A 17,512-nucleotide genomic window follows, 5' to 3' on the forward strand; every position below is an offset into this window, starting at 1 on the left:
AGTGCTAAAAAAGTGAGCTAGACTTTTTCGAACTCTTTTTCGCAATAAATAGTAATTTGACCATACCCAAGTAACACGGTTTGTTGTATGAGTGTAAAAAATACATCTTTCGAACATATAGTATGTTACGTTTTGGTATCAAAAACTGCTTTGATTACTTTCACACGACCCAAACAGCGCAAAAATTATCGATATTTTCAACATCTTTCAGTTGCAACCTTATTTTTGATTGCACATTCACAAGACTAAACTTAAGTACTAAGGATGTTTTCAGTAACCGACTTTCAACATGGTTCTGTCAAATTGAATACCAAAACAAAATGCTTACCAACACGTTCAAAGAAATAAATTTTATGCAAAAAACGAATGAAAACAAGCATGCATGAAATGATGAACACCATTTTAATAATATTAATGAACATATACAAATAGAATAAATAAATCAAATTTGTTTCGAAGTCTCGGTCGAAACATTATATGCGGCTCATGTTTCATTGGCTAACTTTTCATTTTACTTCTCCTAAATTCATGCGCTATTGATTGGAGAAAAATAGAACTATGCCAAAGCATAATTTTGAAATTGATTTGTATACAAATTCTCGAATCTGCAAAAGAAAAACAATATGGCAAGTTGTCGATAAACAACAGGGTCGATGAAGAACGTTCATAACATTGATCTTACAAGATGTTGAAATTACGTTAAACTTCTATCATGGCGGTATATATTCTGACAAAACAAATTTCTAAAAATGAACATGTTATGACATTGTTCGTAAAATCTTCTGTTTTATGTTGTGAGAATGTAAAACGAAACATCTCAAAAAACCAAACAAATGTCAAAAATTGACATGTTATCAGCAAGTTGTGAGAATGTAGTATGAAACTTCTTCTCTGATCAAATTGCTGTATGTTTTGCAAAACCTTATCATACCTTTCCTTGAACATAACATGTTTTGAATTTCATTTTCCCGACCTTTATTCAACATCATTATTAGATCTTAGTTAAAAATGATGTTTTCGGTGTTACTTGGGTAACATCTAAGCCCATAGTCCGATCTGGCCAATTTTCAATAAGAAAATATGAGACATTCTGCGTCGAATGCAACTTGTTGTGAGGAAATCGGTTAAGGATATGTGCCCGAAAATGAGTGACATTTTTACGCGATTTTTTTGTATGAATTTGTATTTTGGCCATAACTTTCGATCCCATAGTCCGATCTGGCCAAATTCAAATAGGAAACAATGGGACAGGATTCTGCGTCGAATGCAACTTGTTTGCGAGCAAATCAGTTGAGCATAAGTGCCCGAAAAATGAGTGACATTTTTACACGATTTTTTCGTATGATTTTGTGTTTTGGTCATAACTCTCGATCCCATAGTTCGATCTGGCCAATTTCAAATAGGAAACAATGGGACAGGATTCTGCGTCGAATGCAACTTGTTGCGAGCAAATCGGTTGATGGTAAGTGCCCGAAAAATGAGTGACATTTTTTACGCGATTTTTCGTATGATTTTGTATTTTGGCCATAACTTCCGATTCCATAGTCCGATCTGACCAATCTTCAATAGGAAATAATGGGATAGAATTCTGCATCGAATGTAACTTGTTGCGAGCAAATCGGTTGAGGTAAGTGCCCGAAAATGAGTGACATTTTTACGCGATTTTTCGTATGAATTTGTATTTTGGCCATAACTTCTGATTCCATAGTCCGATCTGGCCAATTTCAAATAGGAAATAATGGGACAGAATTCTGCGTCGAATGCAACTTGTTGCAAGCACATCGGGCGAGGATAAGTGCCCGAAAAATGGTGACATTTTTACGCGATTTTTCGTATGAATTTGTATTTTGGCCATAACTTTCGATCCCATAGTCCGATCTGGCCAATTTCAAATAGGAAACAATGGGACAGGATTCTGCGTCGAATGCAACTTGTTGCGAGTAAATCAGTTGAGGTAAGTGCCCGAAAAATGGTGACATTTTTTTAGTAGTTTTGCACACACACATACACACACACACACACACACACACACACACACACACACACACACACACACACACACACACACACACACACACACACACACACACACACACACACACACAGACATCACCTCGATTCGTCGAACTGAGTCGATTGGTATATAACACTATGGGTCTCCGGGCCTTCTATAAAAAGTTTGTTTTTGGAGCGATCATATAGCCTTTACCGTATACTTAGTATACGAGAAAGGCAAAAAAGGACAATTCACACTCAAATTCATTGGTTTGAATTTATTCAGCTTTTTTAAGTGGACATCTTTAAAAGGTTACATTCATAATAAACCGATTGACAAAATCTAGAAGTGCCTTTTGTTCTTATATCCGGAAGTAGTGGTATGGATTTTTGTGTAATTTATAGTTCAGGTAAATTTCCCGTTTTTTGTTTTTTTTTCATTTCTTCTTAATATAATCAAATGTATATTGGTCCTGAGGTGGACGGCAATTCCGGCCATTGACCACTGCATAGTTGAATTTTATCAACACAAATATGTACAGGAAGTGACTTCTAACTATCGACAGACACAGTCCTGAGTACGGTTTTGCTTGATCCAAACAGATCCGTTGGCGATTTCGACCACCAACCAATCTGCACACCATACAGTTATTTTTGATTTAATTTGTCCTAACTGGGTTCAGTGGTCCAAAGCTACATTTTACTTGATCCAAATACGTTCAATGACAACTCCCGGCCACCAACAAACCCACTCAAAAAATTGTTTTCCCTGATTCGACTAGATCCGGTAGAAACTCTGGCCTTCAACCATCTTCAACCAACCCCAGAGTGAAATTTTATTAACTCTGTTAGGTCCAGAAGTGGTTTCAAAACACCGTCAGACCCACTCCAGAATTGGATTTTCCTTGACGCGAATAGGTTCGATAACGATTCCGATAATCGACCGACGCATTTCAGAGCTGGATTTTATTGACCCAACTAGACCCAGCAGTGCGTAGGCACTGAAAAAAAACCTTAACATTTTTAATGAACTTACAGTACGGCTCTGGAAGGTCGCATAAATAACTTAAATAACATAAATAACTAATCAAAAAAAGTATCGACATTGTGCAATTCAAATGAACTTCAGGAACAAAAGTTTTTGTTCTCTTCATAGTATTGAATGATGTTTAAAGCATCTTTAAACCACTAAACCTTCTAATTTTACTGTTGATGCATTTCACATTGGGGCCCTCCTTAGCCGTGCGGTAAGACGCGCGGCTACAAAGCAAGACTATGCTGAGGGTGGCTGGGTTCGATTCCTTGTGCCGGTCTAGGCAATTTTCGGATTGGAAATTGTCTCGACTTCCCTGGGCATAAAAGTATCATCGTGTTAGCCTCATGATATACGAATGCAAAAATGGTAACTTGGCTTAGAAACCTCGCAGTTAATAACTGTGGAAGTGCTTAGTGAACACTAAGCTGCGAGGCGGCAATGTCCCAGTGGGGGATGTAATGCCAATGAAGAGAAGAGAAGATTTCAAATTGTCAAATTGTTGTTAAATTTTCCGATTTTTATAATAAAAAGAGGGGCACCAAATCATAGTTTCGCCAAGGGCGCTAGCAGTTCACGCTACGGCTCTGCTTACATATTGCGCAAATAGTCAAAGAAGAGTTGTACACATCATAGTTGCTAATCATGATTGGCCGAGAAACAGCAAATATGCACAGCTCACCAATTAAATAATATTCTTGGGATACAAAAACGTTATTCTTATTGTATAATATTATTCCAATTCATGATCAATAATGATGCTGGTCACGTACTTATAGTCAATTTAGGATTAGGAGAGGAAAATTAGTTTAACACTCATTGTTATAAGAGACCAAGGAATGCTCTGCATCTCCGTGAGCGCTTGGGGAAAGGAATCGTTGGTTAGTTGAGAAGGTTATTCGTGTGAAGCCCCTTGGTAAGCGACAAAATATATATTACGAAGTTATTTTGAAAGCAAGAAGACGAAAACTGTGTTTCAAATCAATCCAACGCACGATCAATGTGTTTCGTTTAATAATCTTCTACAACACGATCGATCCCGCACTACATAATTTTGTGCTCTTCGATACAGACATTAGTTTTATCACTTAACGTTCTCCACACTAGTTGGCGTGATCAGCATCAACATGATCGATTGCACACTGGTTTAACAAATTTCTGCTACGCGAGGTAGATTTTTTTCACTTCGCGTTCTCCCGGACTAACTGCCGTCCCATGACCAGCATCCACATGATCGTTTCCACATTCATATAGAAGAAAACTACATACGAATTTGTCGACTAAGAATGAGGTTATGTAGTAAGCGTTAATAGGAATATTGTATAACCTAAAGTTTTGAAAACAACTTTACGATTATGTTCAGCGGCGCAGCCAAAATTTTTGATAATATAAAGTATGGTTTAAGTTTAAATTTGTTTCGAAATTCCGCGGAGATCCATGCTCAAATTCCGCGAAATTCCGCGGAATTTCGTTTCGAACCACCTGAAACCAAATTTTTCGAAATACAATAACGATTTTCACAATTTTCGAGCTACTAATCTAATGCGAGATGATAATTAGATAATCAAACTTGCGTGCCTATATGTTTCCACAGCATTTCATGCATGAAATTAGTATTCTATTTAGGAGCTGCTGATGCTGCCAGTAGTTCAAACCATGTTACGAATTTAGTTCAAAACCATGATAGGTGTAGTTCATACCATGGTATGAGTTCTGGCAAAAATACGAGTAATAATAAATAATGTTTTGTTCGGAGAATGATTTTTTTTTGTATGAAGTACTAGATATTTACACGTACACGCACGTTGAACATCATTTATGGAGTGCTGCTTGCAATTTTTTACTCAGAGTTTTGGGTTTTGTCTAAAACTATTGATCTGTATCGATGAAATCGTAAATTCGAAGCCAATTTGGTCAAGAACTTTTTTTTTGTTTTTATCTCGGAATTGTGTAATGAATTCTCAAACAAATGTTTAATTTGTGTTGATGTATACTTGTCAAAATTTATTAGCAAGTACGAGAGGAACAATGTTAGTGAAACTGCAATAACTAAGCGAGGGTGCGAAGGTGGAAGGTGTCGCAACCTCATCTTAGCTGGATAGGATTCATAAAAAATATTAAGCCGCAGTGTGAATTCCATCAACAGGTACCGACAAGTGCATTTTTCAATTCCACATAGCAATAAATAATGTATGATACATTTATAATTATATATATGATGGTGTCCGGATTCTTCCAATGCTATCAAAATTAATTTACAAACATTCAGGTGCGGCTTTATTACTTTTAATACTACACTTTGAAATGGTGCCAAATTGATGTTTGACCGATACACTGTGAATCATAAGTTCATGCATGAATTGGAACAGATGTGAATCTATTAGTTAAGTTTGTAACGGTTTTATCCAGAAACTCAAGTGTGTTTTACGTATACATCGTTGGCATTACATATATCCATGGGCGTAGCCAGGATTTCGAGAAGGTTGCCCCCCCAACTTTTTGGTCTTCCAAATCGTAGTAATCCAAACCAAATCAAACAATAATGATTAAAACAATAATGGATTTAAAATGCGTGATTTATTGCTCATCAGATATTTTTAAATAAAGTGAGAAAAATATTAATATAATATTAATATAATATTAATTAATATTATATATATTATTCAGATAGAATATAAAATCGGCTATAACAATTATTATAAAATCCTGCATTCTTCCATAAGTTTAAGAAAACTAGAACCATACATCTGAATTTCTAAACAAATCCTCTCTGAAATAATATTTATTATAAAATAGGCAGAAAAATCAATATGCAAGCTTTATCCAGGAATTCCTTCGACAATTGCTCCTGGCATTCTATCCGAAATTCTATCAGGGATTCTTAAGGAATGCCTCCAGCAACTTCTTCGGCAGTGTCTTCAGGAATTCCAACATAAATTGCCGAGAATTGATCCGAAAATTCCACCATTATTTACTCCAAGAAAATCTTCACGAACTTTTTATAAGTTCTGCAGAATTCCCTGGAAGAAGTTAAATAATTTCGGGCTGTTTCCCATAACTGTTAAGAATAAGAATAGTGCGTTGAAATTCCGCAGAAAAGATTCCTAAGAAATTCACGAAAAATCTTCAATTTCTTGTGTAATTTCCATAAATTTTTTCGTGAATTGTTTCGAATAATTTCTTGTGAAAATTTCAAAGAATTTCTCCAGGAATTCCACCGGAAATTTATACAGAAATTATACCGAAAATGAAATCAACAGTGGAATTTTCGGAGGAATTCCTAGATTAATTCGCAATGAAATCCTGAAAGAATTCCGGTGGAAACTTCAAGATTTCGAGTTTTTCCGAAAATTACTCCTGGAATTCTTCCAGGAGTTCCTCCGGTATTTCCACCAAGAATTTCTCTAGGATTTCCTTCGAAAATTATTCCGGTAGTTCTATCGGCAGTTCCTCTGGAAATTCTTCCCGAAATTTCGGCAGGAATTGCAATTTATTTAGGCTTCTTCAGAAATTTATATAGATTTTCCACCAGAAGAATTTCTCTGCGAGCTCCTCAGGGAATTCTCCGGGAGGTCCTCTGATGATGATGATGATGGTCCAGCCACAAACCCCAACAAAGGTTTCAGCTAGACGATATTTGTCTATAAGATGAATTATCTTGTTTCTTTTCCCGGGAGTTTCCCCGGGGTTCCTTTGAAAATTCTCCCGGGAGTTTCTTTGAAATTCTTCCAGAAAATTCCTTCGAGAGTTCCTCCGGGTATTCATCCGGGAGTTTCTCCGGAAATTCCTTCAGGGAGTTCCACCAGTAGCTATTCAGGAAATTATTCAGGCTTTTTCAGGAAATCATTTAGGCTTTCTTTAGAAATTAAGCTGGAAATTCCTCCCGAAGTTCTTACGATAGTTTCTCTGGGAGCTCACCCGGGAGGTCCTCTAGGAATTCTTCTAGGAGTTCCTCCTGAAATTCCTCAGGGAGTTCTTACAGGAGATCTTACAGGAGCTCCTCTGGCAGTTCCTTCAGGAATTCCTCAAGAGATCCACCAGCAGTTTCTACGAGAATCCCTCCGGGAGTTTTCACCTGCAGTTTCTCCGGGTGTTACTCTGAAAGGAACTCCCAGAGTAATTTCGGAGGAACTCGCAGGGGATTATCTATAGAAATTTCCGGAGAAATTATCAGAGGAATTCTCAGAGGCACTGCCAGTGGAACTTTGGAGGAATTTATTGAAGATCTACAGGAAGAATTTCCGTAGGAAATCCTGGAGGAACTCTCGTAAGAATTTTAGGATGAACTCCCAAAGGAACTTCCGTAAGAATTCCAGGAGGAACTCCTGGAAGAACTCCCGGAGGAACTCCCATAAGCACTTGCGGAGGAATTCCCACAAGGAAGTCCTGAAATAATTCTTAGAGAAGTTCCTAAAGGAATTTCCGAAAAAATATCTGATACCAGGAGGAATTAATGCAGAAATTCCCAGATTAAATCCTGAAAGTATTCCCAGATTAATTGCTGAAGAAAATCTCTGCGGATTGTTCCGAAGAAATTTCTGGAAGAACTCTTGGCAGATATCCGAGTAAATTCCGAGTGAAGTCCGGAAGGAATTCTAGTACACTTCCGTGGAAAATCTCCCGGAGAAATTCCTGAAAGAATTCCTGGAGAAGTACCTGAAGAAACTCCCGAAAAAATACCTGTAAGAATTTCTGGGGAAATACTTGGACGAGGAGAAATTCATGAAGATATTTCTAGAGGATTTCTTGAAGGATATTCTGAAGTAATTACCAAAAGAATTCCAGATTGGAATGCTAGATGATTTCGCTATTGAATGTTTGGAGGTATTCCCGGAAAATTTCCTGGAAGTAATCCGGTAGGAATTGAAGGAAGAGTTCCCAGAGGAATGCCCGGAGAAGTTCCTAGAAAAATTTCCGAAGGAATTTCTTATAGATATACAAGTGAAATCGGAGGATTTCAGTCAGAAATTTTTAAAGAAACTGCTGGTAGAATTTTGGGAAGAAATTCCGTATGTATTGTTGCGGGAGCTATTGGCTGGTGGCTGGAAGGAAATGCCGGATTCTTCCTGAAGAGAGAATAGCCGAAGAAATATCTAGAAGTAAATCTTGGAGAGAAGAAAAGATATCTTCAAGGAATTTCCTCGTGAATTTCCTAAAAAAAATTAGTGGGGGGGGGGGGCTGGGATTACAATTACATGAGAAGGATTTTCGAACGATTTTCAGAGGAATTTGTGGATAACTTTCCGGAGGAATTTAGAAGTTCCCAGGGGAGCTTCTAGAAGGATTTCAAGGAGAATTTTTGAGCCCGAAATGTTTCGAGTTGTTTTGAACTTTCATATATTATGGATTCTGGATGCCCTAATAAGTTTTGGGAATCAGTGATGGGAAATGTCAAAAAAATGTCATGGCATTGCTATTACTAATTTCGTATCAACTTTTTCCAAAAGTCATTTACAGTTCGGACTTTTTGATTAACATGTAGTACTTAAAGGGTCCTAGAACTTTGTCGAACAGATCATTGTTCTTAATACAAAGTGTGAGCCATGAGAGCGAGATTAAAAAAATGTCACGGAATGTCATGACATTAATGTCATCTGACACTAATTCGGCTCTCACGCCGCCAATATCATATTTATAGAAATTACCTATTAGAACAAGTTTTCGGGTCCTTTGAGGGCTACATGTTTATATGGAAAACATAATTGTAAATGACTTGTGAGAAAAGTTATTAGCAAGTTAGTCCCATGACATCGATATGACATTTCCCGTCACTGTTGGGAATTTTTTTAATTTCAACCACCTATTTCTGTATATGATTGGATCGTAAAGTGCACATGTTGAGGGAATTCATTTCAGTTCCCGTTCAATCTTTACACAATTTAGGGGCGACGCCCTATCTATAGCTACGCCCATGCATATATCCATCATAAAACCATAGGCATCGAGCGCTACTACTTTTTTGTATTTCTCACGAAATATTGTATAAACAAAATCTGAAGAATTTACATTTTACTAGAATGGCGAGTATCCAATTCCCATTTAACTCCATTTGTAGAAGTTAAGTACAACTAGATTAATACTTGTTGACTTGCACTACGCCAAACTTTACTGCCGATAGTGCATTACAAACGTATACTCACTTTTGCTATCGAATTCAGCAGAAAAGAACATTTACCTCGCTTTTATTTTCTTTAACTTCACATTTGGATTCACCGGTCCGAACGAATTTTGTTAGAAATCCGAATGGAACAATGACTAACATAGAATATCCCGTTTCAAATTGAATTATGCATCTCGCTTTAGGGTATCCAATCGGGAGCAGGACGTTTGGTGAACCGCATCGACCGCCTCCGAAGCCAAAGAAACGGTTGAGAGAGCTTCCCATAAGGTACCACACCGCAGGATATCCTCTTCGATGTCACTTTCCCGGGGAACGAGCGTTGTTTTTTCCTTCTTCTAGCTAGCTACATTTTTTTTTCAATTGATACAATCTTGCACACTGAAACACTGAGGCCACGAATGTAATTTCTCTTTGGCAGATATGACCGGCAGCCATCGTGAGGCATCGCGCACCGCCGGACGTGGATTTCTCTGCGGGATCTGTAGACCACAACCCGTGATAAATAAATAGTACAGAAACCGTGTAAAAATAGTCGTCGTCGTTGTCGTCGGAAAACAATTTACTAAAGTGAACCATCCTCTGGGGCGCTCCCGGGCAAGTGGAATGTCGCTCGAAGAACTCGAAGCGACCAATATTAGCAGCAGTGCCAGCCGCGACAGTAGAAGCGATTCAATCAGTTTACAACAGACCAGTGCCGTACAGTTGGGCTGGGTTCTGTTGCTTGAATAAATAATATCAAGCGAGCAAATTAAGCTTACGTCCCTAAGAAAGGAAACTCGATGTAGGGTGGAAGTTGAACCGAACCGATACTCTGGCTTGTTAGATCGAGCTCGATTCGAATAAGGACAAAGAAAGTTCATCAACCACTATCCATTTTCCGACATCTTCATCTAGTTGTCCTCACTTAGAATCATCCCATGCTATAGCACAACATAGCTCACATACTTCATCCAGACGAGTTCACTTCATCGTGACATTGATACATAGCCACACAGGGTGTGTCGTTCGGGAGGCAGCAGAAGAGTAGGTCATCAGCAAACAAGAAAGAGAATCAGCTGAAGCAGCAACGCAACATGTCCCGCTCAACGGCATCCACCCAGAGGAGACAAAGATCAAGGTAAGGTATTCAATTTATGTTGTTTATCGATTACAGGGATTTCTGTCTGTGGCCTCTGTCCATCCACCGCAAACAGATCGTTAATCGGCACCTTTTGTGCTTGGCTTGGCACCGACCCAGTTCAAGGAATTGGACGGAGAGATGTTTATTTAATGAAACAGCTCAGCAGTTCGGAAGAGCGCATGTAAATTGATGGACACATTTCCCACCGACGACGCACGGTGGAACCACACGCACTCATTCATCGTCGTGTAGCATAAACTCATCATGACTGTTACTTTCCACCCCCCAGTTAGGATGATACAACAGCAGCATGAGCATTTTGAGTAAAGTGATTGCCAAACAGTTACTTAAATTCACCATTTTAATCTACGACGTTTTTTAAATTTCACTAATGGAAAACTTACAGTCATATGGCATAGTACCATGTTTCAGAAATAATAATCATCTTCATTTGTAATTCATGAATCAACTTTCGAATGTCATCATACATCCATTATTGACGTCCCCTTCTTAAGCCCCTCAAGATTTCATTAATTGAATTTTAAAATGAAAACGAATTTTAGTGTTCTCCTCAACAAGCTTGTTCAATAGCCAACCAGTCGGAAACGACCCACTTTCTTGAATTTCAATTTGAAACATTCAATAATTTCTTATAGTAAACAAACCCTTCTGCATATTTTCCATAAGATTTTTTGCATGTTCGTTTGAAATCGCAAAAGTCTTTGAAATTCATAAATGTTGTTTCTTGCGCATTTCTTGACGGCGGAGTTTTTCGGCTCTTTCAGTCTTTATAACAACCAAAAACGAGTTTTGCGTCGTCTCACCCGACGTTTCGGTGAGTGTTACACCTTCGTCAGGGATTTAGAGATTGTATTTTATTGTACTTATGTGTGTCATGTCCAAAATGTTGCTGTCTGAATATTTCAGGAATGGCGTCCTAAAACCAGGCCATAAGTCCGTGCAAAATACGTACGTTCATATAGAAATTTCGAGTATCTGTGCACACATTCAGGTGGAACTCCGGGATATTATCATACCCGTCGATATTAATTATCATATTCGGTGTCACCAGCTTCTACCCGGTTCTCTGTTGATTATTTATTTCGCTGTTCTATCTTCAGACATTCGCATCGAGTGAATAGCCCACTAAAATTTGCCGTATTTAAAATGGTTCACAATACAGTATTGACCCGAGTTTGTCACCCCGCGATTTTGTCTACCCCACGTCCCGAATTTTGAAAGTTATAATCGTTCTTTTTATTTTCGTAAATGATACCGCAACCAACAATGATTTTCATAAAATAGCTTTCACCGTCTGTGGTTCATTATAAATTATTTTTGAGTACCTGTCAAAAACTTCAAAGGTCTTTTCGAAAATAACACCGTTGGCTTCGTACCACTCCACGTACCACGTACCAACATTTGAGTAGTGACACGAAGTTAGATTCGGCCAGTAAATAATAGGGCCCTTGAGTTGCTTCAACAGAGGAAGCAAACGCTTCTGTAGACACTTCTTGATGTTTACAGCTCTGGTGGTTACGAAAGGCGTACTTCGTTTGCCACAGATCGCTTGCCAATCTTGTATTTCGTGGCAAACTTTGGAAGGTTTTGCTTCCTTACTTCCTCTGGAACATCAAACTTGTACTGGGCGGTGAAGATCAGTAGCCCTTGCAGCTGCCGGGAGCCCGCCGTGACGTAAGTCTCATCATCCATGTTGTGACAATGAGGAGGCTTCCTCAACATCTGAGTATACAGTTTTCATATTTTGTTTACATTTCTCACCGTATTTTTACGTTCGTCACGATTTAATCGATTCAATACGGATTTTTTTTCGTCGCATTCCAACATAAATTATGGACACTCTGCTTCAAAAACGTATGCAAACCATGAAAAAGTATAAATATGGGGTAAAGTATTTAGTATTAAGTAAAGTATTAAGTATAAAGTATTATTTTTTAGATCTTCTAGGACTTCCAAACCTTCCTTGAGTTCAGATCTTGATGATCTACATAAACAACAAAGCGTTTTACGGGGCCTCAATCCTAATTTGAAGTTGGCATTGCTACTTGAGACATAATTAAACTATTTTTTTTATCAAATCGCAGTGTTACCAAAACATAAACGGTACTCCAAACTATTCTTAAGCTCAGATCTTGGAGGTCTACAAGATCAACAGAGCAATTCATAAGTTCCCGAGCTTGTGTAACAGTTGGAGGAGCCCCATGGAACATATACAAAATACAAGATTCCCAGAATATCTACGGTACTCCAAATAATTCTTGAGTTCAGATCTTGGAGGCCTACAAGACCAACAATGTGATTGATAGGTTCTAGAGCTTGTGTGTTAGTTGTAAAAACTCCATGGGACGTGATTATGTCAATATAAAAACATCCACATTCCCAGAATATCTACGGTACTCCAAACAATTCTTGAGTTCGGATCTTGAAGTTCTACAAGACCAAAAAAGTGATTGATAGGTTCCAGAGCTTGTATGTTAGTTGGAGCAACCCCTTGGGACATCATTACACCAGAATATGCAAATCACAGCATTCCCAGAGTTCCTGAGGTAATCCAAATCATTCTTGAGTTCAGATACTGGAGGTCTTCAAGACCAACAGAGTGATTCATTGATTTCTGAGCTTGTGTGTTATTTGGAGAAGCCCCATGGAACATCATTACACCAGTATATACAAAATACAATATTCCCAGAGTATCTACGGCACTCTAAATCATTCTTGATTTCAGATCTTGGGGGTCTACAAGACCACCAGAGTGATTCAAAGGCAACTCAGCGTATGTGTTGGTTGTAAAAACCCCATGAGACATCATTAAATTCGGAGGTCATAACATTCGGAGGTATCCTGGAGATATTCCAACTCATAAAACTAGTGGGGAGATCGAAGATCTGCATGTTGATCGATTTGAATATTAGGATCTGTACTCAAGGATAGTTTGGAGTGTCGTAGGTGTCGAACGCATTCTGTGGTGTGTCTGTAATGGTGTTACGAGGTATCCTGGAGCTATTCCAACTCATAAAACTAGTGCACATTGAAGATCTTCATATCGATCGATCTTAATATTAGGATCTGTACTCAAGGAGAGTTTGGAGTGGCGTAGATGTCGAACAAATTCTGTTGTGTGTCTGAAATGGTGTTCGGAGGTATCCTAGAGCTATTCCAACTCATAAAACTAGTGGGGACATCGAAGATCTTCATGTTGATCGATTTGAATATTAAGACCTGTACTCAAGGATTGTTTGGAGTGCCGTAGATGTTGAACGAAATCTGGTGTGCCTGTAATGGTGTTACGAGGTATCGCGGAGCTATTCCACCTCATAAAACTAGTGGGCACATCGAAGATCTTCATGTTGTTCGATTTGAATATTAAGATCTGATCTCAAGGAGAGTTTGGAGTGTCGTAGATGTCGAACGAATTCTGTGGTGTGTCTGTAACGGTGTTACGAGGTCCTCCTGGAGCTATTTTAATAGAATATTAGTTTACTCTGTACATAAATGATTCTTATGAACAGGGTACACCGATTAGTGTGTGCGTGTGTGCGTTATCGCCGGAATTATTTCAATTTGCATACTCCTTGAGGAGGAGGACGATTGTTTCGAGCTGCGGTGGCGTAATAGATCATTTTTAGCGGCGGTTTTGGTCGGCGAGCTTCCGAACTTCCTCCAGGAATTCTTCTGTAAGCTTCTCCAGGAATTCCTCAGGAAGTTTCTCCAAGACTTCTTCGAAATTCCTGTAAAATCCCAACTAAATTCCTCCAGCAATTTCTCAGGAAGTTTTCTTAAAAAAATTCTGAAGTTCATCCAGGAATTTCTCTTGAAGTTCTTTCAAGAATTGTCCCTCAATAAAGTCCTCCGGAAGTTCTTCTATGATTTTAGAAGTACAAGAATTTCTTCGTAAGTTCTTCCTGCGATTCTTCCTAATGTTCCACCAGAAATTAGTAAGGAAGTTCCTCCTAGAATTCTTTAGGAAGCTTCTCCAAGAATTCATCGGAAAGTTCCTTCAAGATTTCTTCATGGAAATCCTACAATCCTACAAATCAAAATTGTTCAGAAAAATTCGGAAAATAATTTCTTCGGAAGTTTCTTCATGAATTTCTTTGGAAGTTCCTCAGAGAGTTATTCCTGAAGTCCTTCGGATAATGCAAGTAATTTCGAGCAGATAATTTCGAGTCTCTGTTGAAGTGTATATACTTGACATTTTTCCGGCAAGTCTCTTGCCTTCTCTTCTTCGAGCTCTGCCAAAAGTTTCCGCGGAAATTATTTCAAGAATACTTCTTCAAGTCCCTTCATTTCTCAAAAAAACTGCTCTAGTATACTCTTCCAGATGGAATTTTTGTGGGATTATTCAAAGGAGTTCTTAAGAGATCAGGTCTTGAGGGATTTCTTTAAGAAATTCCTGAAGAACTCGCGAAGGAATTTTTGGTTAAAACTTCTATAGAAATTATAGAATGGGGAAATTTTCGATGAAATTTTTGATTTATTTCTCAGGAAGAATTCTCGAAAAAAAAATTGTAGGATAGTCGTTGAAAAATTTTTTTAGGAGAAATTCGAAAAAGAATTACTGGTTTGAATCACTGTAAACATTTTTATATGAATTCTTGAAATAATTTCAGGAGGATTTCCTGATGCTCTTTCAGAAGATGTTCTCAAATAATCAACTAAATTAACTTCTGAAAAGATTTCAATAGAAATTTAAGAAGTTGATGTATTTTCAAACAGTATTTATACACTACTAAAAATCCACACATATTTATTGGCAAAAATCCATAGATTTTACTTATGATGTATATCAGCGCACACATAACCATTCTCCACGAGAACTACTAATAAAATATATATCCAAATAAACTTTATGTGTGTTCTCGAATTAGCAATTATTTAATTTATGTGCGGTTCTATATATATATTATATTAGGGTGGAATTATTGCAAACATTTATAACGGCGACACATATATCTTATATAGATATTTCTGGCAGTGTAAGAAATTGAAAAAAAAATCATTTGAGTTTCGAATTAACAATTGAATTTAAAAATCAATTTTGATAGGAGATTCTTGACATTTTCTAGGAGCAATTCCTGAAATTCCTGTAAAACAATTGATTACTTAGGCAGTATCTCATTTCCTTAATTTATGTTCATTCCGGGAAATGAGACGAATCCTTAAAGATTTTTTTTATGTTTACCGAGCATAGTTTATATATAAAATCAGCTAAATGCTTGCTTAGCCGTCCAAATATTTCTACATAGGTACTTGGAAGTAGACAAATGAGCGATTCAAGCAACAGCATCAAAATTTAAGAAAATTTTTAATTCATGATTTTCTATTAAGTTGAAACTTTGCACAGTTTTTCAATTTCATCTAAATCGTCATTTTCGATATCAAATCTTCATATTGAGTCACGACTAACTTTTCAAAAGGGTGTATGTGAAAATGGTTCAAAAATATTTAAAAAGCTGCACAGCAAAAACGGAATGTTCGATTGTTATGATTTTTTCAGCAAAGTTAGACAACTAAATGGTGATTCTTAAGAAAATGTGCACAGTAAAAAAAAATTTTTGCCTTTAAAATATCATTTTTGTCACAAAACTCAAATATCTCAAAACCCTATCTTTTCGAACGTAATTTTTTAGGGAAAACGGTCCATTATATTAGCTATCTATCTAAATTTGGTGATGGTAAACTAATAAACAAAAAGTTATGACATTTCAAACATTTCACAATTTTTCACATATAGTAAACAGAAAAAAATTTCCGTGTATTTTTTTCAAGAATCGCAGTTTGATGCTGATTTTTATTGTTAAGGGCCTTGCGTGAGTTAAACAAGTTGTTTGTATGATATTCCATATTTATGTATTCATCGATATTATGTATATTATATGTATAAATATTATATGTATAAATAAATAAAATGAATTAATATTATCCTAAGTATTAAATTAAATGTGGCAGTTACACAATGTTGTTATAGAAACTCTAAGAGTTTTGGGTTTGAATTTTGGTATGGGTTATGATATCATGAAAACAGTTTATTAATACTTATTTTTATTTATTTTATTCAAATTTTTAAAATACCGAACACTTTTGAATTATTATCAGCACAGTTTGAGTATAGTTTTGCTTTAATTTTATTTTCCGACTATGGAATGAAACAGTGAAATTTTGGGTTCCTTGGATCATTTTCGCGTTATTAAATTGCTCGCTGAGCTCTGAAGCCTTTATTTCGTACTCTTCAGTAGTAGTAAAACAAAATGATAATTTGGTTAAATCTTTTCTTTTCTACGATTTGCCCAATCAAAAAGTTCTTTCGCAGTTTTAATTGGATGCTCACGTTCTTTGGCTAAACTTGCTCTTGTGGCCATGCGCTTTATTGTTCCTCCAATAGCATCACAAGGACCTTTGCCATGTGATGTAGAATGAATATCTACGGTACTCCAAATAATTCTTGAGTTCAGAACTTGGAGGCCTACAAGACCAACAATGTGATTGATAGGTTCTAGAGCTTGTGTGTTAGTTGTAAAAACCCCATGGGACGTGATTATGTCAATATATAAAACATCCACATTCCCAAAATATGTACGGTACTCCAAATCTTGAGCTCAGATCTTGAAGATCGACAACACAAACAGAGTGATTTATAGAGTCCTGAGGTTGAACGTGATTTGGAGCAACCCCTTGGGACAACATTACACCAGAATAGGCAAATCACAGCATTCCCAGAATTCCTGAGGTAATCCAAATCATTCTTGAGTTCAGATACTGGAGGTCTTCAAGATGATCAGAGTGATTCATTGCTTGCTGAGCTTGTGTGTTATTTGGAGAAGCCCATGGAACATCATTACACCAGTATATACCAAATACAATGTTCCCAGAGTATCTACGGCACTCCAAATCATTCTTGATTTCAGATCTTGAGGGGTCTACAAGACCACCAGAGTGATTCAAAGGCAACTCAGCGTATGTGTTGGTTGTAAAAACCCCATGAGACATCATTAAATTCGGAGGTCATAACATTCGGAGGTATCCTGGAGATATTCCAACTCATAGAACTAGCGGGAGATCGAAGATCTGCATGTTGATCGATTTGAATATTAGGATCTGTACTCAAGGATAGTTTGGAGTGTCGTAGGTGTCGAACGCATTCTGTGGTGTGTCTGTAATGGTGTTACGAGGTATCCTGGAGCTATTCCAACTCATAAAACTAGTGCACATTGAAGATCTTCAT

The 17,512-nt window shown here is 37.3% G+C and overlaps 1 protein-coding gene across 5 annotated transcripts in view; it reads left to right on the forward strand.

The window, feature by feature from the left end:
- The window catches only part of LOC134213062 (receptor-type tyrosine-protein phosphatase kappa), a 436,242-nt gene that overhangs the window by 63,104 nt on the left and 355,626 nt on the right, over window positions 1–17,512 (forward strand). For 3 of the 5 annotated variants that reach the window (XR_009979392.1, XR_009979393.1, XM_062691596.1), the window contains exon 3: window positions 9,568–10,266. The exons of the other annotated variants lie outside the window; for them this stretch is intronic. Coding sequence is in view for 1 of the 3 variants with exons in the window: in XM_062691596.1 (XP_062547580.1) it covers window positions 10,223–10,266 (44 nt within the window). In the remaining 2 variants the exon portion in view is untranslated. The remainder of the gene's footprint in view (window positions 1–9,567; window positions 10,267–17,512) is intronic. 5 annotated transcript variants of the gene reach the window in all.

The sequence above is a fragment of the Armigeres subalbatus genome, chromosome 2, assembly GCF_024139115.2.
Source record: "Armigeres subalbatus isolate Guangzhou_Male chromosome 2, GZ_Asu_2, whole genome shotgun sequence".
Lineage (NCBI taxonomy): Eukaryota > Metazoa > Arthropoda > Insecta > Diptera > Culicidae > Armigeres > Armigeres subalbatus.